Source organism: Adelges cooleyi, unplaced genomic scaffold (genome assembly GCF_023614345.1).
Source record: "Adelges cooleyi isolate 19-005CV unplaced genomic scaffold, UGA_ACOO_1.1 ACOO_flye_CR_arks_rails_tigmint_CR_PRNA_30, whole genome shotgun sequence".
Classification (NCBI taxonomy): domain Eukaryota; kingdom Metazoa; phylum Arthropoda; class Insecta; order Hemiptera; family Adelgidae; genus Adelges; species Adelges cooleyi.
The window spans coordinates 16,483,982-16,494,757 of NW_026095971.1; the positions used below are offsets into that span (position 1 = coordinate 16,483,982).

Below are 10,776 nucleotides of genomic sequence, written 5' to 3' on the forward strand. Positions count from 1 at the left end.
ATTTTTCCATGAAGTGGAGAAAATGTTAGGTTCTTTATTAAACTGACGTCTAATATACATGTCGAAACATTTTATAGTAGGTATTTAACTAACCACACATGCGTACAATAAATCTAACATGAGTTTTTTAGAAGATTTTAAAATTATGATATTAACATATAGAACATTAGAGTTACTTAATACCACAACTTACAAGTTGAGCGTATTAGGGTCGAATATGCCTTCGCTATTAAATTAAAATTCAACTTTCTCCAAACCAGTGATTAAAATCAAACGGCGCCCAGTTAGGTTAGGCTGCCAGCTTTTATCAAAGCTAGATATATAAATATGTATGATGTATAATATATTTATTCCCATTTAATTAGATAATTTAAAATTGAAACATAAAAACTAAAGATCGGTTTTACTATAGGTCACATTCTGAATGCTATCACTTTTTAAAAAATAATTAATAACACAATATGTATTTACAATTTATCAGGTAGAAACTACGTTCTAATTCGTTTATCATCTCTCCTATTTAATGTGATTAAAATATCTGCGGCTCGGTACATGTAAGGCGGAGTGCAGAGTGGAGTGCAAACCACAAGTATGTCTTGGGCTTTGAACACATCTAAATAATAATATACAATTTTGGTGTCAATATAGGCATGCTAGTGAAGTTTGTTAAACTAATATTTAAAATCATCCTATCGTGTTATAGAGAAAACTATTAAGACTGTAAACATTGAGCATAATGCTTATCAACACTGATAAAACTATAAACATCAACTTTAAAAAAGAAATCGGTATCAAAGCAAAGTATTATTTATATAGTTATCAATTATTAATTATTATAATATGGAGTAATAAGATCAGTATAAAACTAATGTCTAATAAATAATGATACATCACATTGTACAATCGTAAACGTAAGCGTGTAAATGATAGGAAACATAAAAATTAATTAATTGCAAATTAATAATAAATGCGGACGACATACAGCAGTATAAAATATTTTCTCTTTTATTAACACTTCTTAGTTCTTACTAATAAATACCAATTATCAATTAATATCTGATAAATTATATCTATACATCGTCATTGGCTGATAATTGACAATATTGTTTGTTTCAATTAAAACCTATTACGTATACTCTTTATACACAAATAATAAATGTATACATCAAATCCCACTAATAAATAGTGATTTATGTTGCATTGAAATTATCACTACACAGTTTATTTAAACAATATAAAATAGTAGATCTTACTAAAAGTTAAATAGTTATTCTATCGAATATAATCTACGACTTGAGATTAAAAAAATATTGCCAATTTCGTGAAACGAATAGACTCAGTAAGAACATGTAAAGAAAAGCGTGAGGGTATGTTATTGATTACTTCGAATATACTCATGGCCGTGACGTTATAATGAAGGGCGCATTATTATATCGATTAAGCATTCTGCAACAGCTGGCGAATCAAGGCGCTTTGGGTAGGCAAACATATTGATTGATAAATTTGTTTCTTTGATATTATTATAAAAAAAGTGTATTCAATAATTATAAGACCTGAAAAACTTTAACAATGGGTAACCTAAAACTGAAAGAAACATTTTACAATACGTTCAATATTAATTTTTTTTTTAAATAGACGATAGTTGAATGTGAAACAATAATGATGAAAAGCTGTAAATGTCAGAAATATTTAAAAATTGCGAGTCTTGGTTTTAAGAAGTTATTATTATTCACTATTTGAAAGTATAAAAAGAACACTGTGCAACGAATAAGGTACGAACTTAAATTTAAAAAAAAAATACCAATATTTTTGCAATGAAAATTATAAAGATATATTTTAATTATTCTGTTAAGTCATAATTATTCCTATATTGACGCGTCGTAGACATCTATCTCAAACAGTTTAAGACGTATAATAAAATGTGAAACATGGATAACTGAATAACAATATTTAAGTGTAATTTTTTATTTCTACTTTCCATTAAACAAAATAGTCCGCTGTATCGATTTATATTCAAACACCAGATAATGTCTTTGAGTAGAGTCTATTTTTGTGAAACGACGTTAGGTTAAACACAATTAGACAATATTTTGTCCCGACGACTGACCCTTTTTTTAGTAGTTTTATAGACGGTACTCTGCAGTGTTTAATATTTACCAATATAGCCTGTATAAGTTTATCAAGTGAAAGTTAAACAAATAAAATAAGGGTTTGTTCGAGTAAGGGTCTTAAATAACTATGATAATAAAAAAATACAGCTTTATAATTGCAATGTACCAACTTAAACGTTTGCTTTTTCAACAATAAAGAATTACTATACGAATATATATAATCTACATGGTGTAATTTAAAAACTTAATTCTATTTTTTGTTGTCATAATCAAAAACCATAAAAATAATAATTTTTTTAATCCTGCAGTCTTTCCTTGTTACTCTATTAATCATACTAATTACTACCATAGTCTATACTACTTTTTATTTATGGCACACTAATTTAAGTTGTCCGTACATCTATTTAATTTTCCTTTCTTCTTTCAACATTTTAAACCATTTTAATTTTTAAATGTCATTTTAAAATAAATATAATTTATAACGTCATAAAAGTATATATACTATATTACGATTTGCTTTCACTACTTATTAAATATTGATTAATATTTATTATTAGATATGGTATCCTTTTTAGGTAATACCATAAAAAACAGTTTTGGTGTGTGTTTTATTTGCCAAACAAACAAAATGTATACTTAGGCACCACTGGATGATTGTACGTATACAATTTCTTAAAATATTAATTTGTTGTTGATGTGTCAAATTCGTTTTTGATTTAAATATTATATTAGCTTAAGTTAACCTGCTTAACGTACAATAAGAGTGCCAACACGGAATTTCAAAACTACTGCAGAACTTTCATTTGTGTTGAAATTGGCTTAATGCTTGTCTTTTCTTAATTAGGCCGAACGAATTAGGACGTTCAATAATCATGAACTTATTTTGATAGCAAAGATAAAATGTTAAAATATTAATCTCAACCTAAGTCGTAGTGGGTTCGAAGACAACGTAAATCCTTTCTACTTTCGATAAATTCGATCAAAAATAATTTGTTACTTTACCTTTTCGCCTAAATGCCGAGTACCGGGTCCCCTGACGTATATGGGAACGTCCATATCAGTAGTGGACGAGGCGAAGGATGTGTCATCGCGTTTTCTGGGCACCTGAAGCAACTTGACAGCTTGTGCCGCCAACTCTTTATTACCGTGAAATTGCAATGGGTGATCTTCCTCCACATATCCGATGCTATCTGGGGATCCATCTCTGTCGTCGTCGTCGTCATCATAATAAATCGGCCGCGGCATCGATTCCTGGGAAGTAACATTATTCTCATTAATAATAAATAAACTGATAAATTAATTACAATATTTTGTTTAACCTGGAACAGGTTATCTGGGAGAGAGCAATAAACTAGAGAAGAATGTTACGGTATTTTGAGATCAAAAGAGCATTTTAGTAATTCCCTAACCTAATATTATTTTTCAATAGATGACAAAGCTTTCGCAATACTTGAGATGGCCACCGTCATTTGTATAATGCAAATACTTATTATACCTATATATATTCATTTTAACAAAAAGAAAACATTGTTTTTGTATTTTTCTTTGGCCCGTCACGAATGGACGTTCTCTCCCAAGTAGCTCCGTCTGAGGCTTTTGTTTGTCTCATGTCTGACTCCTTTTTCGTCATCACTTCCTCGATGTACATTCGATTATTCTTTATTATTTCTTCGTTTAGAGATAACAATAATAACTGTGTTTGTATTTCCCACGCAGGATAGTCGAACAAGGTGTGTTCGGCGTTATCTTCAGGGTTAGAAGCAATAATGACTGTGATAATTTGGGTTAAGTGATATGTTAACCTTTCGTGTTTACGATTTGTCCATCTTCTAATGTCTGATATTAATTGATGAGCCCATCTACACTTAATGTTCTATGGCCGCTTGCATTGCCATCTGACTAGTAACTCCTCGCGTGCTATTTTTTTTATCTGCATTGAGTATATATATATATACTCGGTAACGTTCAGCGTGATGTACGTACAGATTTTCCGATTGACCCCCAGCTCAATAATATATCGAAAGCCTTAATATCCTACTTTTTTACTCTTAGAACCGAAAGCAGCCCTGGGACCAATCTGTAAGGTTCGAGGCCACCTACATCGCTAATAATTGTGAAAATAAAACATGAAATTGTCAATAATTAAAGTGGTTTAGAACAGCACAAGACAGCTCTTTTATATATTTTTTTTGTTTTCTTCGTTTGGTCTCCTTGCTTCTGCCTAGCGGAACCGACGCCACACAGTAAAAAAAATTTTAACCTCGACAAAAACAAATTTGATAATAATATATTATTATAATTCAATAGAATAATTTGTTTAAACTTATAAGTTTAAATTAACAAATTATTTATAACATACTAGCTGTGTTGTTATATAAAAGCACATGTTTATAAGTCGTCGAAAATCTTCAATTCAATTTTTTTTTTTTTGTATGTCATTTTTAATATACTTATTAAATATTTCATTGACAATCAATAGTGTAGGACTGTTGGGTATACATTTTATTTAACCCCTTCCCCTCAAAAAGGTAACAAGTTTTTCATTATTATACTTTTTGGTATCAAATAGTTTAATTATAACTTGGCTATTTATTGATATAATTATTATGGCAGAAGTTTCAACTTAAAATTTACATTCGAAAAATAAACTGACAATTTCTTACAAAAACCATTTAATATTTACTTATATTTTTATTACTTACTGTGTAAAAATAACTTTTTCTAACATTTACGTCTTACATCTTATTTGCTAGATTTATTTAAAAGTGAATTTTTAATTTTCGAACTTATTTCTAACTTTAAATAGTACTTTAACGCAGTAGCCACTGTTTTAGTATTTTTTATTTATTTAATAGTAAGACTGATAATATATACTTATGGTAGATTGCTAAATTTATCAGAGTAATCTTATGAAGGACATACAATACACAGACGAGTACAATTCTCAAATGACATGTATAAAGGAATAACTTGGTGAAATATGCATTATGGATTTGTTTGACATTGAATAACCTTCAATGTACTAAAGCGTCAATATGGAAAAATCTTAAAATAAATTAACCAAGTTTTATATTAGACAAAATAATGTCAAACGCGTTTTTATTTCATATATTTATATTATTACTCTGTACTCTGTAGTCTGTTGTATTATTATTGTAACTGTAAAATGATAACACTATCTACTTTCATCATTTCTAGTTTACGGTCATTTTAACACATGTATAAGACATAAGTGAGAAACGTTGATTGACCTTTGGCACAAACGCAAAACAACATTTTCAATTCAAAATGCGTTAATTTCGCTTACATTATACATTGAATATTGATGTTAGTATTTTGTATTAATTTTACAAAACAACAACAATTTATCTGAGCATACGTATGGTAACGATAATATTTTGTATGCTAGTAAGTAGCATTTAGCAAATTGTTCTATTATTGTTATTTGACTTTGGAAATGAAACAAATAGACGGTAATTATTCTCAAGTTAACATCATCGCAATCGGATCGGGTCAATTGATTTGTTTACAAAAGAAACGAAATTCGTGCAAAATACAGTATTTATTATCACTTAGGTTTTTTTTTTGCAAAATAAACTGTTTAAAAGGTAATTCGCCAATCTTGCAAGACACAGGTTAAAAATAAATAATTCGACCACGGATGAAATAAGCGTAGGTATGATTGACGTGTACAGTGTCGTTAGCTTAAAATGAATACTAAGTGTAAATAATTTAGTTCAGTTTTTAAACAAATTACTGTGAAAAACCACAAAAAAAATAGATAATATTATAATATGTTGATATTACGATTAATAAATATTAGCTGTTATATTATGTTCATATTATTATCTATCATATGAATAGCTCAGACTCTTTTTTTTTTACATCAGCTGTATTACAATAAACCAGTTCTTTGTTCTTTCCAAGCTTCATAATTATTGCCTGATTATTTCATTTATTCATTAATTCAATTAAAATAAATATTGGAACTACAAAAAAAAAAAATAAATAAATTAAAACTTGTTGCTTGGCATATCTATTGTATATCAGCATTTCTTTTTCTTCTACTAAAGGCTTGCAGGAGAGTTGCCATCCTGGAGAAGTGAATATTATCAATTAAGAAAATTAAAACAATCGGTATCGATTTCCATACAAGACTTGTTCCCGGTATTAAACTTCTCTACTTATAATATTTAAAATGTGTTCATGGTCCCCCTTAGTACATCCTTTTCTTTTGCCAAGTGCCAACTTATAGTTTTTTATATACAGCATAATTAGTCTTTGAACGCAGTACAAACGCACCTACTGGTGTAAACTACATTATGATTTTAAGCGTTGACATATGTTACACTTATCCGTTGGTCATAGATTAGGTCATTCGATTACAATATTTGATTTTTAACGAATTTTACTTACGGTTTTTGTTACTTCGTTTAGTCTTCGCGCGCAACGCTTTTAGATTTCTGATTTATACTACAAACGACTCCGACAAACACTATACATCATATTATTATAGTCATTGATATAATATTAGTATGGAGAGAGAGGTCTGATTGAAAAACAAATAAATACCGGACGCAAACTATTAAAAGGAAAATGGACAACCAATGATTATCGTCGGCGGCCACTGGTAAGATATGTATTGCGTAATACCGAAAAGATTTTTGGGAAAATAATGTACAAAAAATATCCACGAAATCTCGACCGAGACTGCTGGCAACTACAAGCCAAAGGGAACCATCACATGGCGGCGGCAGCGGCCAAGGGACAAAATTAGAGCAAAGAATATACTATAGGACGCAACCTCTCGAAGCCATACATTTATTTATACAGGGTACCGAAATAATATAACAAATGAGAAAAAACCACGCCATAAGACTACGTAGATGATCGTTCCATCGATCCGTTCAGAATTTGGTACAAATTAAGACATTGTTAAATTGTTTTTGGTACTAAAAAAAATAAACACCCAATCGTACCGTATTTTTATATAACTGATATACCAACATAAGCTTAATGATAAAATATATTGTGCAATAAGTTTAACAGCAGAGGCTTACAAAACAGTTTGTAGGCATTACTATTATATTTATACTACTATTATCATAATAAACAAATGTTGATTAAAAATATTATTTTAACCTCGAGTAACCTCACTTTATGAAACATAAAGTGATTTAATTATTAGTTCCTACTCGTAATTAAATACTAAAAGTTACTTATAAGATAGCATACTGCTTGTTTTTGTTTTAACACAATTAATGTATTAAATGACATATTTTAGCTTTTCCACATAAGAGGTGGAAGCTTTTAATTTATTCGTTTTTTTTTCTTGTGTAGTTTTAGGTCTTAAGATCTGAAAATTAGATTGGAATTTGGAGGTAGCTGGTGTAGTTGGGCTATAACATACACAATTTTCTAAAATATCTGTAATTAACTTTATCAAAGAAAAACCCAAAAAAGGGAACAATTACACTTTAACTGTAGTAAATTTCTAGGTTGAAAAATATTTTAATTATAGTGTTAATTACGATTTATGGGAAAGAATGGCAATATAACAAACATTATAGACTGGCGATCATCAACCCCAATAGCAACCTTTCTAATACTGTTCTAAAACACAATTTTGAGCACTTTATTGTCATTACAATGCTTTTATCGATGTTAAATATTCCTATCATTTACAGATTCAAATTTATTTGAAAGTTTCAGTTGTAATAAATCTTACAAACCTGTGGCCACCCAATCCAAGTATGCTCCATTTTCACTGTCCTGGCTTTAATAAAGTAAACGACCGGAATATTTTTCACTGATTCATACAACATTAGTTAGGAAATGAATTTTTGATTTATAACTCGACCATTACGAATTAATGCTTTACTACGCTAAAAGACACATATTTATTACGGTAACAATTTTGATAATTTGTAAATAGGCTGAGGTTTAGGGAGTAGGCCTACCGTTTATAAAACATAAATTTTAAAATTCCCACCCAATTTAACAGTCGAATTTCTTTAAATACATTTAAACATTCACTCTCTCTCTCTCTCTCTATTTATATTACACATATATATTACCAAGGTTATAATGATAAACAAAATTGTAAGATGAAAGTGTAGCGGTAATATGTGTTTGGTAATTAATAATGTCTCATGAAAATTAAAAAAAATTCACAGTTCTATTGTCACCAAATTTTCCTATTCTGACCCATTTTTAAACGTTTTCTAATAAATAAATTAAGACATATTATCCATAAATGTGGATTTTGGAACAGTTCCATGATCTTGTTCTAGTCATTATACTATTATAGAAATAACTATATGTAGGGGTTTACGGTCAATTTGAAACGTCTAATGCCTAACGTTACCTAATTCTTATACACAATTTGATTCTACAGAAACAAAAAAAATCAAATATAAAATTAGCCACAGATTCAATAGTAGTGTCTAGTGAAGAACTATTATTTTATAAAAGACCGGAATAATGTGTATAAAAAAATTACAATTTTTCTATTTGCGCTATACTATTGCGCAATTGTTTTACCTTTAAATTGGCAAGTGCCTATACGTTATATTCTCTCCATCACAAAAATGATAATGACTTGAGAGCCACCGACTAAGACGTGTGATAAAGAGGATGTAGTATTTTTAGTCACCTTGTCTTTACCGTGATCTTACGGTCAATCTGAATATATATATATTTTCTTTTTGGCCACTATACCGACTACCTAATCTATTTTTAAAATCCTACTCAAGTCGTGCATTACGCATAGTCGTAAAACTGTCGTTTTTATTTTGTTTTGTTACATATATAATTTTGATTGGAGTATTTTTGCGCACATTTTTAAGGGGATTAAAATTGGACGGATGTTCAAGTTTTATACAGGCAATATTTATTAATAAGTGGTTTTTTAAAGTTCGACCATTCGAATACAAATTTAGGTTTATTAGTATAAGCTTCAAGATACCTATTATTTTTTACTTTTACAATTGTTTCTAAGTAAAAGCCATTTTTGTAGTAAAAAATATGCTTTCCCTGTGACAAAATTGTAAAACTTTTGCTGGTCGAATTTCAATTCTGTAAAAAGATGAGAATTTGTTTACCTTTTTACTGTGTTATGTGAAAAAACAAGTTCATTAAAATATTTAGTTTTCTTTTGTAATTTAACAAATTGTTTAATATTTAACGCAAAAAACAAAAAATCCAACATAATCTAGTAATGAAATCGAACCATCTTAAGTAGTCAAAATGATGTCGGGCTTTTGGCCTCAAACGGCCAAAAAACAGACTGCTTTCAATTCCCTTAAAATTCACATATTTTATATTGCTAAGATTATTGTAATTGTTTCTATACCTGCAAGTGCCATAAAACGAACATTTGGTACATATTTGGGGATGCAGGCAAAAGTTTGGCCGACCGGTGTCCAGTGGATGTCGGACGATAGTTGCGATTGTCAGCAGTAACAGTACCGAGGGTGCACAACCGTGGCGAGGAAAGGCGTCTCGAACCGGTAAGGGGGTGGGTATAGCCGAAAGAGAGCACTGCGTGTAGTGATGGGGCTACCGAGTTTTAACTAGGCCTCCTACAGAAGTTGTAACTTCGGGATCACGTCAAGGTTAACAATGTGAGATTTATTATAGGTTATTTGGTTTAATTAATAATAAAAATCCAACTAATATTCCAACTCTTATAATGAACGACTATAGTAATCACAGTAACACGATAAAACATAAAACATATAATAAAATACTATAAAAATCGTAATTCATATTATTATCATTATAATTTTTTTTTTTATGCCGTGTCATTATATGAATTGTAAATATAAGTTTGGGATTACTATTATTACTATTAACTAAATCAAATAACCTATAATAAAATCCATACATATTAACGATCTGTTTTTAATAAGAGCACTAGACTATAATTAAATTTAATTTTACAGAATAATATTATGTTTACTTAATATTGTAACACCAACCCAAAAAGAAACATGATATATTATTAAAAGTAATGATGGCAACAAAAATTAACTTGATAATCAGATTAATAACTTATAAGACTGCTATAATATATCTAGTCCATAATGTAATATTAACCTCAGACCCAAAAGAAATATTGCTAAACCTATAATTAGGTATAATTGTGAATAATATTTGTAGTTGATAAATTTTAAAAATATTATTAAAATTATCGGAGGATGTTGTTATAATAATTGTGAGATAATAGTTGTTTATTTTCATGTACACTATAGTATAAATAATTATCATAATACTATAATTAGTTTTTTAGTCATGTTTACCTACACTAGAATGACATGCAAGCAGGGCCAGCTAAGGTGATACAAATTGCGAGGCCCTAATTTTCCTAGATAATTTTAGATTTTATTACATTCAAGTGTACTAAAAATTTATTTACAAAACAATAGTTTCTATAGGTTTTTTTTAGTTAGATTAGATTTATTAATTTATATAGTTATTTATTTTACTATCTAGTTTTGTACTTTTCATAGTTTTATCAACGTATGAAATATGAATGGTACATAAGCATACAAAATTTCCCACGAGACCTCTGTAATATTTCCTAGAAAATTAAAATTTTGAAAATCGTTTCTTTAACCATAGACCTTATACCAACTACTAGACAGAGCATCCGGGTAGAATG

The 10,776-nt window shown here is 29.1% G+C and overlaps 2 protein-coding genes across 2 annotated transcripts in view; one reads left to right on the forward strand and one right to left on the reverse strand.

Moving 5' to 3' along the window:
- Positions 1 to 6,829, reverse strand: part of LOC126839011 (solute carrier family 2, facilitated glucose transporter member 1-like) — a 38,114-nt gene extending 31,285 nt beyond the window's left edge. The window contains exons 1-2 of the mRNA XM_050573906.1: positions 6,528 to 6,829; positions 3,114 to 3,362 (exon numbers count right to left, since the gene is read on the reverse strand). Of these exons, the coding sequence (XP_050429863.1) occupies positions 3,114 to 3,356 (243 nt within the window). The 5' untranslated portion in view covers positions 3,357 to 3,362; positions 6,528 to 6,829. The remainder of the gene's footprint in view (positions 1 to 3,113; positions 3,363 to 6,527) is intronic.
- LOC126839014 (tRNA N6-adenosine threonylcarbamoyltransferase, mitochondrial) overlaps positions 1 to 10,776 on the forward strand; it is a 32,685-nt gene that overhangs the window by 16,688 nt on the left and 5,221 nt on the right. The gene's annotated exons all lie outside the window — the stretch shown is intronic.